At 39.7% G+C, this 18568-nt stretch overlaps 1 protein-coding gene across 1 annotated transcript in view; it reads right to left on the bottom strand.

The window, feature by feature from the left end:
- The window catches only part of TCP10 (t-complex 10), a 32814-nt gene that overhangs the window by 746 nt on the left and 13500 nt on the right, over nt 1–18568 (bottom strand). Inside the window, exons 8-18 of the mRNA XM_026845890.1 lie at nt 17787–18002; nt 15983–16129; nt 7963–8121; nt 7045–7159; nt 6504–6610; nt 6097–6249; nt 5163–5261; nt 2632–2772; nt 1848–1932; nt 1374–1494; nt 418–631 (exon numbers count right to left, since the gene is read on the bottom strand). Coding sequence (XP_026701691.1) covers nt 442–631; nt 1374–1494; nt 1848–1932; nt 2632–2772; nt 5163–5261; nt 6097–6249; nt 6504–6610; nt 7045–7159; nt 7963–8121; nt 15983–16129; nt 17787–18002 — 1533 coding nt within the window. The 3' untranslated portion in view covers nt 418–441. The remainder of the gene's footprint in view (nt 1–417; nt 632–1373; nt 1495–1847; nt 1933–2631; nt 2773–5162; nt 5262–6096; nt 6250–6503; nt 6611–7044; nt 7160–7962; nt 8122–15982; nt 16130–17786; nt 18003–18568) is intronic.

Here is an 18568-nt window from a genome sequence, read left to right as displayed (position 1 = left end):
TTGTGATGGTTGAGAGAAAAAACCCAACATATAGGCTTGTTTTATTCAGCATAAGGCAGCACTGAACTGAAATTCAAAAAACTCTGTAGATTTGGGCTTCTTATGCCATGCTCCTTAATTGTAGTCACTTTTGCAGTTAAGTAGCAGTAAAACAAGGGAAAGGGTGATCAGGATCATGCAACAAACACTTTGCTGAGCATTTATTTTAATGTTACATACACAAAGAGGGCATGACTGCATCTCCTTCAAGTCTCACTCAAGAAACACTTAATTCAGGTAAGGTTATTCCAAACTAAGCACCAGTCACTGAGCCAAAGTGAATTTAAGCCCTACAGATCCATCCATTCATTTTTACAAGACTTAAATCTTTCTGACAGTTCTGACCTGCCAAGAAAATGGACTGAGCTACTTACGTACGGTTCAGCCCTTTGAGGAGAGGAGTCACTTCTTATCTAGGATGATGTTACCCTCTTTATCTTTGATTCGAATTCGTCCAGTTGAGTACTTGGTTTCCTGTCTGCCATTGCAGTACACAGTTTTTACAGTGCCATCTGGGTACTCCCGCCTCTTGAACTGCACAGTGTGAATGTCCTTTTGGCCATTACTGAATACCACTATTTTATCTCCATTCCTGAAAGAAATAACAATGAATGAAGTGATGAGGAGGCACTGTCTGCTATTAACCTATCTCACTGAGCTGTCTCATGTGACACAATGAAAGTGGAAAATAATGTCAAGTGGAGACGTTCTCAGCATGGGATGGCACTAGAGATCTGATCTCACAATGAGATTTCAATACAAAGGTACTTCAGTACATAGTATGATACCTAATGGATGGTGAGATCTGCATTTTACATGACTTCTTCATGCAGGGATCTCAAGGCATTTTTCAAGCAGAAAATCTATTTTACAACAGGATTCTTTCTAAGTCCAGAAGAGGCATGTGTAAGAAAGTCCTGTTGTTTTTCCTCATTTTACAGGGAGGAATAGAGAAATAATACATGAAATGCCTTGCCCAAGCCCAGAAAATGAGCCAGAAGGCTAGGAATAGAACTCGGGAGACCTCCTCCTGAGTCCTCTAGTACCTGCATTGTTAGCACAGACAGCCGTGCTCCCAGCAACCCTGGCCAGTGTAAAGTTACATGGAACTAAATGAGGAATATTTCAGTCACTTTGCCAGTGATAAATGGTCACCTATCATCCAAGGTGGAAGTTAACAATTCTCAGTGCCTCACTGTAGCAAAATCTCATTATCTTACAAATCCTTTCATCTGAAAATTTCCCAGCCATGCAGAATCCACCCACAGTTTTAAATGTCAGTACCAATGTACCTGTGTCTAATGCCTGGTTCCTTTCATTAACACGAGACTTACTTTTCTACTTTTACTACTGTACCATCTGGGAAAAAAGTTTCCTTAAGTCCGTCACTGTAGAGACATTTCACTGTGTGATCTGGGAACACAATTTCTTTTGTGCCGTCAGGATAATGTTTTTCTGTGGAAAAGAAGATATAAAAAGTCTGTCTAGTATTCTTTCATGTTGCTTTGCACAGAGCTAGACCAGATAATTTTTTGAACCTTGTAGTGAGGATGGAAATTATATCCAGCAAATCGCTAAAGAAATTAAAGAATCAGATAATCAACATTAGAACAGATGCATTTACATCCCATTATTATTTTTGCTTTGTAGGAGGAAACCAAACAGTAAAGTGCTGGAAAATACTGAAAGTTATATGCAAAGCTAATGCAAAATGAGAAGAAAATACCCAGTCTGCTGGAATCAGATTTGGACTTTCATAATAGAAATCTTACTGCACATATAGTTCACATTTTTGAGCTCTTGCATACCTATCTGATTATTAGGGAACTGCAACACCTCCAGGCCATCTGGATAAGCAGTGTGGGTTGTCTTTGCATCTGCATAATAATAAATCTGGAAGGAGAGTGAAGTGTTTACAGCATGTTCACAATATTTGCATAAGCAGATTCAACCGTAACTCTGCTTAAAAATAAGCCATCTTAAAAAAGTCATTTCAAGGTGATTTTCTGTGCCACCCATAAAAGTAGCTATGTTTGCATTGCTGTTCCTTTATCTCATTCATCCCCTTCCTCATGGCTGTGTCTAAATGATGCTACTTTCATCTCTGTAGCATACAAGAGAACAGTGGACACATGAAACTCCTATCTCCCCACCTCTTTGCTTTGGCTCCCATCCATGTGCTATTCATTTAAAACATTCTCACTGCTGCCAAGGCTTCACTTATTTCTACCCTAGCATACATTATTAACTATTTGTATTTACATAATGCCAAGAGGGAAGAACCCCTTGTGCTACCTACCCTGTAAATACATTAAAACTTTCTTCAGGTGGCTGCCCCTGCCCTTTGCCTTCTTTCAGTTTCCTTTAATCTACTTGGCCAGCTATCCATTTGTTCCTTCTTTGACTGTTACCTTCATCTCTTTTCACTTTTGTCCTTGTAGAGGAACAAGTTTCACTGCTCAGAGTTGTTAAACCAACACCATTCCTCATCAATTTCTCCCAGAATTGATAGATCAAGATAAATAGTAGGACCTTGTTGGAAAATTGCTTAATAATTCTATTTTCCTTAAAGAAAAAAAAGAAGTTACACACCACTCGCTGATCTGGCATGATCTTCTTTATATCTCCATTGAAAAAGCTAATCATTGTCATCCTTTTATCAGCACTGATCTCTTTTTTAGTACCATTGCGGAAAGTGATGATTCGACGTCCATCAGTAAGCACCTCTTCTACCTTCAAACACACAGAGCATCTAATGTAAATGAAGTCAAAGGAAATGAGTAACATTGCACTGCCTTCCAATTAATTTGGAGCTTGAAGTAACTCACACTATGTATTACAAAAGCTATGTCTGCAGCACAGGTACATCATTTTTGCCTCATTTGTGTGTAAAAGAGGACAAAAAAAATTTTCTTTTAACAAAATGAACTTACTTCTAGCAGTCGGCACAAGTTCCCACCTCAACACCTTGTTTTTCTGTTAAGTAAGGTAAGGCACACCGCCCTGTGGCAATAGGAAAGCCATTCAAGGTTTTCCTTGGCCAAACTCAGTGAGTTACTGTCTGTAAACTTTTCATATATACTGGTGCACCTTTCACACAAGTCATTCAAGAGACCCTGGTTCTCGATTGTGTGAATCAAAATGATTGAACTTACTTGATGTATTAACACAGACTTCTGACATAGGTTAACAACCATTTTATTCCAAGTAACTAACCCTGTATGGACATTTGGTACTACTGAATTAAATGTGGCTGAATGCAGAGATCTGCAAAATTGCTCAAAACTTCTTAGCAACAGGGGGCAATAATTGCATTGGTGTGCTCTTCTACAAAAAATACATTGGTCAAAGAAGACTTCATACCTAGCATAGCCTCTTGTTAATCAGTTTTCCTAGAATTATTATGGTAGCTGGTTCTGTTCAACATATATCAAATTTCATAATATAATTCATTTGGTGAAGTCCAAAGAAGATGACAGCTGGGATATTCACTATAGCTCTGCCATATTGTTCCAATTTTATCAGACTCTCCATGGAAAAGGAATACCTCCCAACCAAAATACTTCCATCTTACTGAGGGCATTAGTTTTTAGAAATTTTATTTAAACATTACTATTTGGTAATGGAAAGATATTCTTACATCTACTTATGACAAAAGGCATTGCTACAAAAAGTCCATGAGAGTTGTTTTCTCCTTCTAAAGGCATCATTCCCTATTTTGACCTCTCTCTCTAGTTACACAAGAAAGTCCAGCCCACCACTCAATTTTATTAATAAAATCCAGTGGTAAAAATGTGAGAGTGAACTATTTTAATAATTTTTTTTTGAGCATCCAAACAACAGATACTGGTTTTGCTACTTCTACAAGAGGGAATTGTGATTGGCAGAAGCTTTAACAGACCCCATTGCAGCATTAACTATAAAAGAATTTGCATCTCAAACTGGTATCCCCTGAACAACTGTTACATTGCAAAAGAAATTTCTGTGACTGCTCATGGTTTCATTAATCAACACCTGTATTGGCAGGATCAGAACAGAAGCCCAGAACTGGACAAAGAAACTGAATTATTGTCTTAACTTTATCTAGCAAAAAATCTTATCCAGAATTGACAACTCAGACAATATCAAGGGAATGTTTTAACTGGGTAAGCCTGGTGCAGTGTAATTGAAGGGACAGCTGGGAGTGAGTTCAGGTCTGGCCTAGATGAGCATCGACAGTGTTGGAAAAAGTGCTTGTCTATCAGCAGTGAAACTAGCACCAGCTCACTTGGTCACCTTGCCAACAACCTTTCCCAGCAGCAATGCACCAAATTTCCCATGCATAGACTCATCTACACAATTAGCCTTTCAAGATCATTCCTGAGGTGCTGTGCAGGAAAGGTCACATGGTCACTTGGGGACAAATTACCCAGTTTTGTGGCAAGGACTGCAGGGACACAATGGGAAGCCAGTAGAAATTGCCTAGTCATCCCCTCCTGGAAGACAGCAGCTTCCAGGAAAGGGATGAAACCAGCTGCCAAGCTAAGCTATGGGCCTCAAGACAAGGGGCATCTGGAAACAATCTCTAGATGCAGCTGGGGAATCATTAGGAATTTTGACAGGTGGCTGGAGCAAACTGGACAGGCTGCACTGAGTCCAGCTCCACCAATGCTACTGCAGGTGTAGCCAGCTGTGTATAATGAAAGATTTCTCCCACAAGTGGTGTCCAGCTGGCACAGCTCACTGCCATTAGATTCACTCCCAAGGGAAGAAAAGAATGACCTTTAATCTTGTGCTACAAAACACCATCTCTACCCCACTAGCACATTTTCATTTCATATGGTAAGCATATCATTCTTCCCAGCCCACAAATGAGGTAGGTGAAACAAAAAGGATTTGGTGAAAGTCATAGAGCAAATCCACGTGGGAGATAAGAAAATAATTTGGTTACTTGATTTCCAGCCCATCAGCTGTACATATTTCCTACCATTCATGGTGTGACCTATACACTTCAGCTCTCCTTTAACGAACAGAAACTCACTTAGAGACATAATTGTCTATGACTACTTGAAGCAGTGATTCTCATCTATACTGCAGTCCTGTTGTGATTTCTTCAAGTATTTTTGCATCCTATTTTATCTCACCTTTCCATCATGATACTCTATTTTTTCCTGCACCTCGTCCTCACTTTTTCTTCTTTCTTGATGTAACATTGGACTTCTAGATAATACTGATTTTGGAGGCTATATTATGAAAACATCACAGTCAGTGTTACATAAACAGAAATGTATTTAAAATATTTTCATTGATTTTAATCAACTGTGCAAAAACCATATTTACTTTCACACACACAAAGGAAAGCTGCCCTTCTTTCTGGTATTGCCTTGCATTTGTAATGAATTTTGTCTTTTATTCATAACTAGAAATGTTGTACATTAACTCCAGTTAATTTCAGTTTGCAAAGCAAAAGATAGCATAGAGGAAGTTCAAAAATTAGGTAACAAGAGTGCATTCTGGTGAAACTACGCTCTAGGAAACTGAGAGAATAAACAAAAGAACAGAGCTATCTCTGGGTACCGGTTTAGTGATTTGCAAAGAAAGGTACCTGTATTAGCTAGATCCACTATTCCAAAACAGATTACATGGTTCTTAGCTATAGGTGATGCTAACTATGTAACTAAGGGCTATTCAGATTGTTACACATCCAATGTACTATTACACTGAGCACTCTTTGAACTGTCTGGCTGCATAAAGGACCCTTACGTTAATTGACATCTGTCACATACCATCCAGAACAGTTACCAACTAATGTTAATTACAGTTTGAAGATATGCTGTGTTTTGAATTGTGGGATCCAAAGGAGCAGGGAGTACTGCTCCCCACAGGGCAATGATATGTTCCAGTATAAAGCTGTAAACACAGAGCTGGAAGTTGCCAGACCATCATTAAGCTTTGTGTCTGCTGCATAGCATAGGAAATAGGAGTGGAAGATTTTTTTGGTGTGCTTTATTTCAACTGACAAATGGAAAGAAGACAGTTGCTGAACATGTAAGAGCCAGAATCATAAGTTCCTCAAACCTTTGCTTCAGCATCCAGAAATGCAGAACTGTCTGTAGATACTTTGTTGTCATATGAAGTTATGCCACTTCTCCTGTGTGTGGTCACAAAAGCCACTTTATTCTGAGGTTTTAGCAACTTTTCTGTCTTTTTAAGATCAAGAGTCTCTTCTTCCTGAGCCAAAATTAAAATGTTAACTAGCAACACAAATCTACTAATGTCCAACAGTTGTGCAGGAATATCTTGATACTGTATTATTTGTAAACCATTGCAATATTGTTTTAAAGACTGTACTTATATCATGAGTATAGGCAAGAAAATAAAGCCAGGAGAGTATTGTTCCAGATGAATGGGAGTTAGCATGCTGTATATGAAAACTAAGATCATAGACTCTCTGAAATATTTTATAGATTTACATGCTGAAATACCTCTATTTCTTCATTGTTACTGCAGAATGCAAAGCTGCAAGTGTAATTGCTGTGGTTATGTGAGAGGGGCATGTCTTCTGAGCTACCTGAAATGGGCAAAGACCTGCCTGTAAGAAAAAGCAAAGTAAAAGGTGTCATTGAAAGCATATGTAAATTGCCATATCACATATTTCCATATCTATCCCAGAAGGTTTTTTAAAGATGCTAGCTTTCAGATTCTTGCAACACATTGCTTCCACACTGATGTTTGCTAACAGTTTGTCCATCCTCCCAAAGGTGCTTTATCCTAAACCAAAGTAAAGTGCAGATCACATTCATTCTCCCACCTTCTGAGCCTCCAGGACAACAAACTCAGTGAGTAAGCAGACAACAGCACAATCTGCTCTCCCTCTCTTGTAAAATAAAATTTCATAATTCTTCTAAGAATCATAGGAGAGTTTTAGTGACAACATATTTCCTGTGAGCCAAGAGTTGGGGACCAGTGTCTCCAAGTCATTTGCAGACCACTCTAAGCAGACAGAAAGGTACCCACAAACCTTACCTTTTACATAGGAAGATGAGTTAGGGTCCTTAAAACCAGCACTCAGATGTGAAACAGCTCCAGGTGATTTCCTATCATCTGTTCTTCTCCCCATAGGAGAGGGTTCATGTACAACCTGAAGCAAAATGGAGAGGGCCTGGCATACAGTCATGCTTCACTGTAATACAGGAGCTACCAGTGGCATGGCCAGAGTGCACTTTCCTTTCCTAGGTGTTTAGCTGTCTGTCTGCTGATATAGTACAGGTGTCTAGTCTTGATTCAGACTGTTGTGGAGAAAGGATGTGGGTGGAAGAGTTGGAAGAAGCCTCAGACAGGGCTACCTCCCACTCCCCCATTCCTTCTCCTGGGAGCTGCACTTCAGCAGCTCTCACTCTTGGCCCATGTTGGGTTGCATCACAGACGTGCCTGTGCCTGGCCACGCACCTCATTGATCCACATCCCAACCCTGATCAATGGGCTGACTTCCTGTCGTGACCCCAGACCTGTCTCATCACTATGGGCTTTGATAATTGGGATTCTGGCCTGATCCTGACTTCTATCCCTAACCTGCCCTTCTCCCAGGGACTGTGGGACAGGCCCTGCCCTGCTGGACTCCTTGGGGAGCTCCTGATGCTCCCAGCCCCTGGCCCCAGGGAGCCATTGGCCTGTGCGATGCCCTGATGCTTGGTGCAGGTGATCACCTCTGAACTTCTTCTGAGGGCAAGGGGGGCAGGTTTCAAAGCATTTATCTGTGCTCTAACCTGCAAGTTAGCTCAATGTATGAACAGCATCTAAGATAATTTCTGGCAAAAAAGTCCTGCAGTACTATGGAAAAGATACTTAAGTGGCAGCTATGTGGGGATCAGAATTCTGATCCTTCTGAACAATACTGTAAAAAGAAAATAAAGGCCGTCTAAATAGATCTTGCAACTGACTTACTTCTTCTGGTTCAAAAGGTGTCAGTCTTCCCTGGTGGGGTGTTCTTCTGCCAGTTGGTGTTGTGCTTCTGCCAAGGGAGCTGTTAGAGATTTTCTTTTCTTGATGTTCCTTTGTCACCAATCTCAAGGGATCAGCCCTTTGCACAGAGCTTTTTATTGCCTAAAAAGTTTGAATACATTTGTATTAAGTTGATATAAACAACTTCAAATCCCATTAAAAATTCTTCTACAACAGGTGCATCATTAATTGTTTAAAACTTATAGGTAAATGTTTATTTGTGTATGTGGGCATACACACAGACGCAGACAGACACACACATATTTTATACATAATTCTCTATCTGGAGTCTTATTTTGCTTCCCACGTTTCTCTCTACTTGGACAATGGTGCAAGTCAAGGGCATTCCAAAGCACATAGTGTGAGGCCAGCAGCTGCTATCAGGTTCTCATCCCTCAGTCCCAACCTCCCTGCCAACAGCAGGAAAGTTATCTCTCTCTGGGATACCACAGCTGAGCTGACCCAGTAAAACATATTGCATGACAGTTTATATTTACTTGCCATACCTCCACCCTTTTTATACTTTGCCCTCATACCTCTCCATCAGTTGAGGCTGACACAAAGCCTTGTAGGTCCCTAATAGAGATATGAGCCATGGAAGGGAAATGACATGTGAACAAGAACAGTTTCAAACAAACTATAGCAGATATTTAGACTGGAAAGATTACAGTTACTCAAAAGCAGTTCCCCAGATTTTCTTGGAAACCTTAGATCAGAGCACAGAGAAACATAAAATATTCCTGCATGACCACCATGAGATATATGGGATTTACACAATTACTACCAGGGGTTGGCAGCTACATGGAAAACATTATGTTGGTATGACAGGAAAACTAAGGCTGCACCCTTGCCTAGTTAAAACTTTGAAGGTACTGAACCTAATGTAGAAGCGCCTGGCAGTATGAGACAAAGGCATAGTCTCACTGCCCACACTGATGAAGTTGTCCCAGAAATGGCAAGGAATGGTGTCTGTGTCTGTCAGAACAGGTAGCAGAATAATCTCTAATGCATTGAGCTAGTGAATGACTAGGAGTGAGCACATGATGATCAGAAACAAAGAGGCATTTAAAAAACCCATGGAAATGGTACCAGATACTCTGGTTTTGAAATGTCTCACACGCTGGAGAGTGGCTGCTTGGGAAGGTGAGTGTAAGCAGTCCATGGAAAGACTATACTTGCCATCAGCTTCATTTGCTGAAGTCTGTGAGCTATGGATCAAGGGACATGGGACTAGCAAAGCACAAACGCAAAAAGACTGCACATTTCCTTCTCTGACAACAGTCACCATGGCCATTTTTTGACAGCTAAACTTTTCTCCATGTGATCAATGAAATTTAGGGGATCTGTTGTTGCAGATGGTGATCTCCTATTTATATTAATAAATAACATTACAGCTTAATGAATGTTCTTACAAGGAAGGAGCCAAGAAAGAAATCCTATTGCAACACCAGAAGGCTGTGGAATTTTAAAAGGCTAAATCTTTTCCTCCAAGCATAAAATGTTTCTGAGCAGGAGATAGGCAACTCTTTAGCTCTTTCAGACAAGGGTGCTAAAAGATACAGAAATTAATAGAACCCATTGTTAAAGGAATATGATTCGTATTTTAAATTTGGAGATGTTTTCTGCAGGCAGATTATGTGAATATGTCCGAGTTCTCCAAATATAATAATGATTTCAAATACAAGTGAGTAGGCAAACTGTCAAAATATGCCTGGGACTTCAGCTTGAGACAAGTGGTATGGTACTAAAGACCTTTAAAACTATTTTTGATGAGGATTTATTATCTCAGAAATTACAGACTGATAGAAGGAAAGAGCTTCTAAGCCACCATTTTATTGCTAAAGATCTCCAGACTGAAACTACCAAGTGATTTAAGAGAACTTGAAAAGTCATTGGTGCAGTTTCTCAGCAGCTCAAGCCAATCTCAGCCCAGACTGCTGGAGTCCCACTCTTCTTCCTCTGTTCCCAGCCACGTGTTTCCAGCCCCTCCTTTACATGACAACAGTAACCACAGAGGGGGATTGACCTGGCTCAGCGAGTAGAATCAGTCAAAAATAAAGTGCTTTTTCCTGCCTGGTTAGTTCTGAGCCAGCTAGCTCATCATCACCAGAAAGTGCCAAGAGGGCCATAGCAGCCTAAATATTCATCAGCTTTAGTCAAACACTAACATGTGGCAGCATTTTCTTTTTTGCTGTGGTGTATTATAGAAAGCACATTGCAATTTAAGCTTTTAAAGAACTACCTACGTAAGACTTGTAAATAAAAAAAATAAAAATTTTATGGCAAGATTTTAAACACAGAGCTGCCTAGAAAGACTATTTTAGGAAAGGAGGCCTCATGAGCTATCTAAAAGCCACCTTTGAAAAGGATGTTCAGAAGTCAATATATACTGTTGCAGTGCAGTGGGTGATGGCATAGCCAAGGGACAGAGACCTGTACAGGCTTTAAAAAAAATTATGAGACGAGGCATGTGCTCATTCTTTTTTACTTAAAGAACTAATGAGCTCATGAAGTAGAACTGCAAAAGTGAAGGAGCAAGAGGAAGAAAGAAGAGGTATTTCCATGAACAGAGTTTTGTCCATGATATATCTAAAGAACAAGCTATTCAGTTGAGGGAGCCTCCATGCAGAGCAGTGTTAGGAAGGGTACTCCAGCTTGCTACGTATGCCATTGTAAAAGCTGCTGATTTCATTTTTTGTGCATCACATAGATTACACATTTTTATATTATACAGTAGCATACCTATTTTTAAAGCAATAAGGTCAGAGGAATCAAGACAGGCTTAGTGAATTATGTGTGGTCTCTGTTTTCATACAGACAGATGTCATTCTAAGAGATTGTTTCATAAATCATATATTAATTCTAAGATATGTCATTCTAAGAGATTGTTTTATAAATCATAACAATCACTGTAACCCAGGCAACCACTGCAATTTAGCTCTGCATGTTTTAAGAGACTTAAGTACTAAGTATTTGGATTAATCACACATGATGAGGTTCTTGATAAAGATTCTCTCTATTCCATCACTTTCATAAACAAAGTAATCAAATTATCTCAGTAAATCTTTTTACTTTTCTTCACTGGAAACACATGGATCACCAGTAAATGCAGACCCTTTGATACAGAGGGGTTGCAGGGATGGAGGAAGAAACAGCCTCCCAGAATTCACAAGGTAGTTCAATTGTTTCCCATCTCCACTGAAAATAGAATAAAAATTAATCAGCTGATGAGCTGGTAACAACAAAAGAGATACAGATTTTTGTTATGAAGTTAGGTAGGCAACAGAAGTTGCTGGCTCATTTTGGATATTTGTCATGGGAGCTAGAGAAGCACAGGTTAAATAACCATCAGTGACACTGATACTGCTCTTGGCAAAAGGGGTGACCAAGTGACCTCTCAAGGTTCCTCTAGTCCTACAGATCTATGTATGCTATCAGGCAGGCAGTGGAGAGCAGGAAGAGGTGTTGTTACTCAGGGCCCACCTAGACCAGAGAAACTTTAAAAATATGATGTTCTCTTTGAACCTCGTGCTCAACAACAATCCTTTACATTTTCTGAGCTTTTTCCTCCCACATGTTAATACCTACAGTTCTTCATCATTCTAATACAAATCGAATTGTCCTGGAAATCTCTCATTTGTCAGTTCCCATAAATAAGGATCTCTTATAACCTTCAGATACATGTAGAGTTTGAATTCCCACTAACAGATCAAAAAGCTGAAAAAAAGCAACTAAAGACTGTCTAGGTATTCTCAGAACTCATACTTTCCCTGCTTCAGAGTTAGTAAATGGTCAGGAAGAACATTATAGACAAGGAAATAAATGCTTAAGGTCATCAAAATCCCTTACAAGATTAGACAGTAAGATCCATTTAATAAGACTGGAAGTAAGCACATTTGACCCTGGTTGAATGTTATCAGTATACCTTTCAGTATAACTCCCCCCATGCAAATTAATCTATCTTTTCTCATAAAAATTGCTAAGATTTATCCATAGTTGCATGTCTGGCAGGAAACTGGCAACTCATTCCTGCTAAATGTATAATGTGATGCATTCAGAAATCAGCTTGTTTGGAGGTGATTCATATTAATAAATATTAATATTAATAAGTATTAACACTTTTGGCAAATTTATACATCTTTCAAGCAATATTCTGAAAATAATCATTAATGATATGCAGTTAAAATGGACATTTATCTTGTCTCACTAAAGCACAGCTTGAAGTAACCAGTTCCTCACCAACTAGGTCATGCTACAATACAGACAGAAAACATCATTAAAATAATTATAGGCAACCAGAATATGTCTTTTTCAGAGGTGTAGAACATCTCTCAGATATGGGGTATTTTTTCATAAAATCATGTCTTCCAAAAATGTGTGTCTTTAACTTGTACATTGTTGAGACTTGTTCCCCAATTGTTTTTGTACATATAGAATCATAGAATCATAGACTGGTTTGGGTTGGAAGGGACCTTAAAGATCATCGAGTTCCACCACCACTGCCTTGGGCAGGGACAGCTTGCACTAGACCAGGTTGCTCAAAGGCCCGTCCAACCTGGCCTGAACACTGCCAGGGAGGGGGCAGCCACAGCTTCTATGGGCAACCTGTTCCAGTGTCTCATCAATCTCACTGTAAAGAATTTCTTCCTTATATCCAACCTAAATGTACCTTCTTTCACTTTAAAAATGTTACCCCTCATCCTATCACTACACTCCCTGATGAAGAGTCTCTCCCCACCTTTCCTGTAGCCCCCTTTAAGTACTGGGAGGCCGCTATAAGGTCTCCCCAGACCCTTCTCTTCTCCAGGCTGAACAATCCCAACTCTCTCAGCCTGTCCTTACGAGAGAGGTGCTCCAGTCCCCCAATCATCTTTGTGGCCCTTCTCTGGGCCAGTTCAAGCAGGTCCATGTCCTTCTTATGTTGGGGACACCAGAGTTGGTCACAGGACTCCAGATAAGGTCTTATAAGAGTGGAGTAGAGTAGAAGGGGAGAATCCCCTCCTTCAACATGCTGGCCACATGTCTCTTGATGCAGCCCAGGATACAGTTGGCTTTCTGGGCTGCAAGCACACATTGCTGGCTCATAGTTTTCCGTCCTCTACTGCTCGCCAGGTCCTTCTCAGGGCTGCTCTCAATCCACTCTTCGCCCAGCCTGTATTTGTTCCTGGGATTGCCCTGACCCACATGCAGGACCTTGCACTTGGCCTTGTTGAACTTCATGAGGTTCACATGGGCCCACCTCTCAAACCTGACAAGGTTCCTCTGGATGGCACATCCCTTCCCTCTAGTGTGTCAGCTGCACCACATGGCTTGGTCTCATCAGCAAACTTGCTGAGGGTGCACTCAGTCCTACTGTCCATGTCACAAACAAAGATGTTAAACAGCACTGGCCCCAACCCCTGAGGAACACTACTTGTCTCTGCTCTCCACCTGGACATCAAGCCGTTGACTGGAACTCTTTGAATATGACCATTCAGCCAATTCCTTGGTAGGAAGGTTGTCCGTCCATCAAATCCATGTCTCTCCAATTTAGAGCTAAGGCTGTCATGTGGGACACTGTCAAAAGCTTTGCAGAAGTCCAGGTAAATGACATCAGTTGCTTTTCCCTTATCCACCAGTACTGTAACCCTGTTGTAGAAGGCCACCAAATTCAGCAGGCATGATTTGCCCTTAGTAGAGCCATGTTGGCTGTCACCAGTGACCTCCTTATTTTCCATATGCCCTAGCATACTTACCAGGAGGATCCACTCCATGATCTTGCCAGGCCCAGAGGTGAGACTGACTGGCCTGTAGTTTCCAAGGTCGTCTTTTTTTCCATTTTTAAAAATGGGGGTTATGTTTCCCCTTTTTCAAATTCTATCAATTTTGACAAAAATAAGTCAGATGTTAAGTTTTGTTTTGCCTTCTTGACTACAGCTGATGAACCTTACCAGTCTTGGCTAGATTTAACTTAAATACCTTATGCAGGTGTGCTCATGTCCCTGTGACATGCATCTCTGTTTCTGTTGCTCAAGGTTATCCCATTCACTTTGATGTGTTACCATGCACAGTTTCTCAGTTCTGGACAGAAACAGCATGAGAGTTTGTTTTATCTATATCAAAAATTTAGAATTCTCCAGATTCACAGAATCTTTGAGGGGAAGCATCTACCTGTGAACAAAAGAGCTCAAATATAAAGGAAACACAAGTGAGTCATCATGGTCAGATCTATTGCTATGACACAGATTTGGGGCTTCTGTTTAATGTCCCTTTACCTGAGCCTTCAATTCTAGATTTAAATAATCAGCAGCCACTCTATTCACTCCAAGGCTACCTTCTGCCATCAGATCACGTAAAGAATATGTGGCTCTGTCAAACATTTCAGAGTTCACTCAGGACATCTGGGCACTATGCCCATTTATCTAGCTCATGCTTGTGCTGGATTCCAGTTGGATTGGATCCAATGCTGGCTGGATGGTGAAAGCTCAGATAACAGAGAGCCCAAAAGTCTGCTGTCCTCAACTTCCCCCTTCTCAGAACTGTTGCTGAAGCCACAATATTTTTTGCACATGGCTGTGTGCCACATGAGACAAATTAACTCAATGGGTCTTAGGAAGTGTCTATGCAGAATAAATGTTTCTGATTTTAACTCATTTGGCAAGAGTGCTTGAGATGTTCGGCGGGAGCAAACTCTTTCATACCTTTCCAGGATAAGCTACCAAAGATTGCCTTTTGGCTTTACTGGACACTTTAACTGCAGATAGTGTATTACACATTCCTTGTCTGACTAGTAATTCTGTCCACCACAGCACAGAGGCGTGGAGAGATCCCAGCTGTAGAAGGGACTGGGAAGATCCGACATCAGTTTAGAACAAATAAAACAATTCCCTGCAGCTAAACCTTCCACCTTCTGATATATAAACAACATATATTGCTTAGAAATATAGGCAGTCTCAAAGGTAGGCACATAATATCTGCATCCTCTTTGAAGCTGTATTTCACACATGACGGATTCTGCTCTTTTAAGCATATTCAGTTTGGAGTTGTTCTTATCATTATCTCTTTTCATACCTGGCACCATGCAGGATTCATTAAAGCCACTGTTTAGTGACTTTCAGGACACACACTGTCATGATCACTAGAGTGGAATAGTTGCCTCCTTTCTCACCTGACATGTTTTACATTTGATTTCAGTCCATAAAGAGGCAGAGAGAGAGGTGCGTTGGCAAATCTGAGCTAAGTTTTGCTTTAGCCAATAGATTGGGAGATTAGTTTCCAGTAGGTGGGAAGAATTTCAGAAAGACTGTTCACTTGAACAGAGCACAAATTTCAGCTAAGTGTGAGGAAAAGGAAGAAAGGGGACTTTTAATAATCAAGACATTCAGAATAAGAAGCAAGAAGTACAAAAGCAAGAGAAAGGAAAGTACAATGAGATACTTCGATATCTATATATTTTAAACAGTGAGATGTATAAGAAACGTGGTAAACTGGCTGTGAAGGAGCAGTTATAGAGATACTAGTCAGAAACAAGCATATCACTTGCCATGCTGGGTAAACATGTCACAACTTGTAAAAAGCCAGGTGATTTTCCCACTGACTGTATCAGGCAGAAGACGACTAGTGCAAGTAAATCCTCAAATGACAAAATACTGGATTTATGGTTTGCTGAGGCAAGGTATAGCAGTTCCCTGTAAAACCAATCTGTGAAGTAACAGGTACAATGAATTCAGAGCATACCTGCAAACAACAGGCTATTCATTTAGGTCTAGAAACAGAAAAAAAGTTTTGTCTCCTGCTACTACAAAACCAGAAGAAAAACTATAAAGTTATGTTGAATGATCGCACAGCACAAGCCCACTGCAAGAAAACATGACCATGTTTATACAGACACTTTCATCTGCACACATTTTCATTCCAAAAATTATTATCTTAAATAAATATTTGAAATTGTGGAAAAGCAAATACTGATGGTAGGAATGCATACTTTGCTATTCACATCTCTAAAGAAGTGGTTTTGCGAAGATGTCTTTGGTCCCACATGAGAGATGTTGTGGGTCTTGTGATTATTTCTCCATGATCTTTCTTCTTGTTTGGATGAAGATGCTGTCTCTCGCAGAATAGCTTCTGCAACCTAATGGAAAATTTGTTATAAATATAATTTTAAGTTCAATTCACAGATAGTAGAATCAAATAACCCTCAAAGCCATCTGTTTTTCTGTTGTAATAAAGATTATTATATTTAAACACAATGAATGAAATTCTGCATATTGTTCTGCTAGGGACTGAAAATCCCTAGTATCAGACACAACAATCTTTGTATGTGGCATGCTAGCATCTTTATATACTACATCCTAATATTACTCTCACACAACAAAATCTTCAGTGGCGTGAGCAGTAGTTCTACATCACCAAATGTTCCAAAGCAGTAGAAAAAATACAGAAATCTAGCCTACAGCAGAAGCCAATTAGCTTTTTCTTATCCTTTATTTCATTGAAATTGTAATATTTTCCATTCTGTACATGTGACTAATCTTTTTTTCTGATCTTCACAATCTATAAGATAAGTCATATGAACAAGTAGGTCTGGGAAAATTAAAGTGAAATGTAACTTGACATTCTCAATGGAACTTAATAGTGTTAGGTGAAAAATGTCATTGACAAGTACATTAAAATCAAATAAAAAGAGAGACCAAAACTTATTCACTCCATAAAGCAAAGGAGAGGTTAATTGGTGGTTCTAATGTCTTTTAAAGATACATTACTAAAAATTAGATTTGCAAATTAGAGAAATATCTAGGAATAAATGGCTCAATTTTATTTTCTCCTAGGTTCAGCCACTCTGTGGAAGAGTAGGATTCATCTCACCAGACTGCACCATCTAGAAGATAATTATTTTTTCTAGTGGTCTTGATGCACATAGAATGAAATTGATCCCTCTTCAAAGTCACATATTTTTCTCCCTTGAATACACAGGGAGATGAAATGACCCACTCAAACCAGACTTCTGTCCTTTGAATTCTAGTCTCAACCATTAAATTTCACCTAGTCTTGCTGTCTCCTCTGTAAGAAGTGGATCACAGCATTCTTCTCCCTTCATTTAACTCCCTTAAATGAAGTTAGTAAGCCAAGGTAACAAGTAGCCCTACAAGTATATTAAACAAATGAGATACTGAATGAGAAATGGCAAGAGAATCTGTAAACCTATGATTAAACCGTTTTGATTTCAGGAGATCATCAGAGACATTTAAGCTAGCCAGCTATATTTCCCACCCTGATTGTCCTTCCTGCTCCACCCCAGTGTAACTTCCATTCAGGAGTCCAACTTGTGTTTTCTTCCCAGAAAGTTTACAGCACAAAATAAGAACTGAAATTAGATTTAATAAAAGGTCCCACTATATCATTGCCAGAAACCAGCCTGCACCTGCATTATATACCTAAAGAGTAGAATTCATTTCAGGATATTTTAGTTGACTAATTTAGGCATTGAATGTAAATTAGTTATCTAGACTCCCTCCCTAGTTAGTAGATGGAGTCATCTGCCCTGATATAAGTGTCTAAAATAGGTTGGCTATATCACCTTGTAGAGGTGCCCACCTCTTGGATCAGTAAGGCTAAGTGGAAGAGGACCACAAAAAGAGTATATTGTAATATGGCTTACTACAGAGCTGATTTTCCCCCCTTCAGGCTAAGCATGGCAGAAATGGAGGAACAGTATTCACACAGGACAGCTCAAAAGAAAAATTCCTTAATTTTTCAGGCAATATTAAACAGAAAATATCTTCCAGTACCGGGGTCTTTGATTTTCTGTCCATGAAATTCACAGCTTCTGGGGGGTTTTCTGCTTTTCGTCTCTGATGTTCTGAAACTCTGAGCTCATCTTGAAGCTCCATGTTCTGCCTGGTCAGCATCTCAACTTGGTCTCTCAGCTTGCTGTAGGCAGCATGCCAGCAGGACTCATTTCTCTTGAACTCCTCCTGCAGTCCAGCAATCTGATGTTTTAGTATCTACCAGTATAAAAAAAGTGTGCTCTGTCATTGCCTGCTCTGGACTCAGTGTGCCCACCTTATATATCCAGAAGGAAACACAGGCTCTTTTGTTCTGCTTCAAGGTCTACAGTATAAAGGTCTTCAATATAAAGGTCTACAATATAAAAAGAACACATATGAAATGATTTCTTAAAAAAACAAAAATCAACCCCAAACTAACAAAAAAAACATTACCCTGCAAACTCCTATATTAAAACAACTAGTTGTTACAAAGTGAACAGAGTCCTTGCTGTGTGAAGGAAAATCAGAAAATGCAAACTAATCATGCAAACAAACACCATTAAATGTGAATATTTTCAAAACCCAGCAAAAATTACAAGATATATTTTAATGGCAAAAATGTCAGTTCATCAGATCCTCATCTAGTGACAAGGGCACATGAATATTTAAATGGTCCTTACAAACAGCAGGGGATTGCAAAGACAATTTTCAGCTGAGTTCAGGAAAATTAATGAAATTTAGTGCATTTTGGAGAGGCCTTTCCATATACATGCATCTCCGTTGTTTTTTCCTACTGCCTTCTC

This window comes from Athene cunicularia, assembly GCF_003259725.1.
Source record: "Athene cunicularia isolate RWA chromosome 3 unlocalized genomic scaffold, athCun1 chr3_part1, whole genome shotgun sequence".
NCBI lineage: Eukaryota > Metazoa > Chordata > Aves > Strigiformes > Strigidae > Athene > Athene cunicularia.
This window is presented reverse-complemented; position numbering and strand designations above follow the sequence as displayed.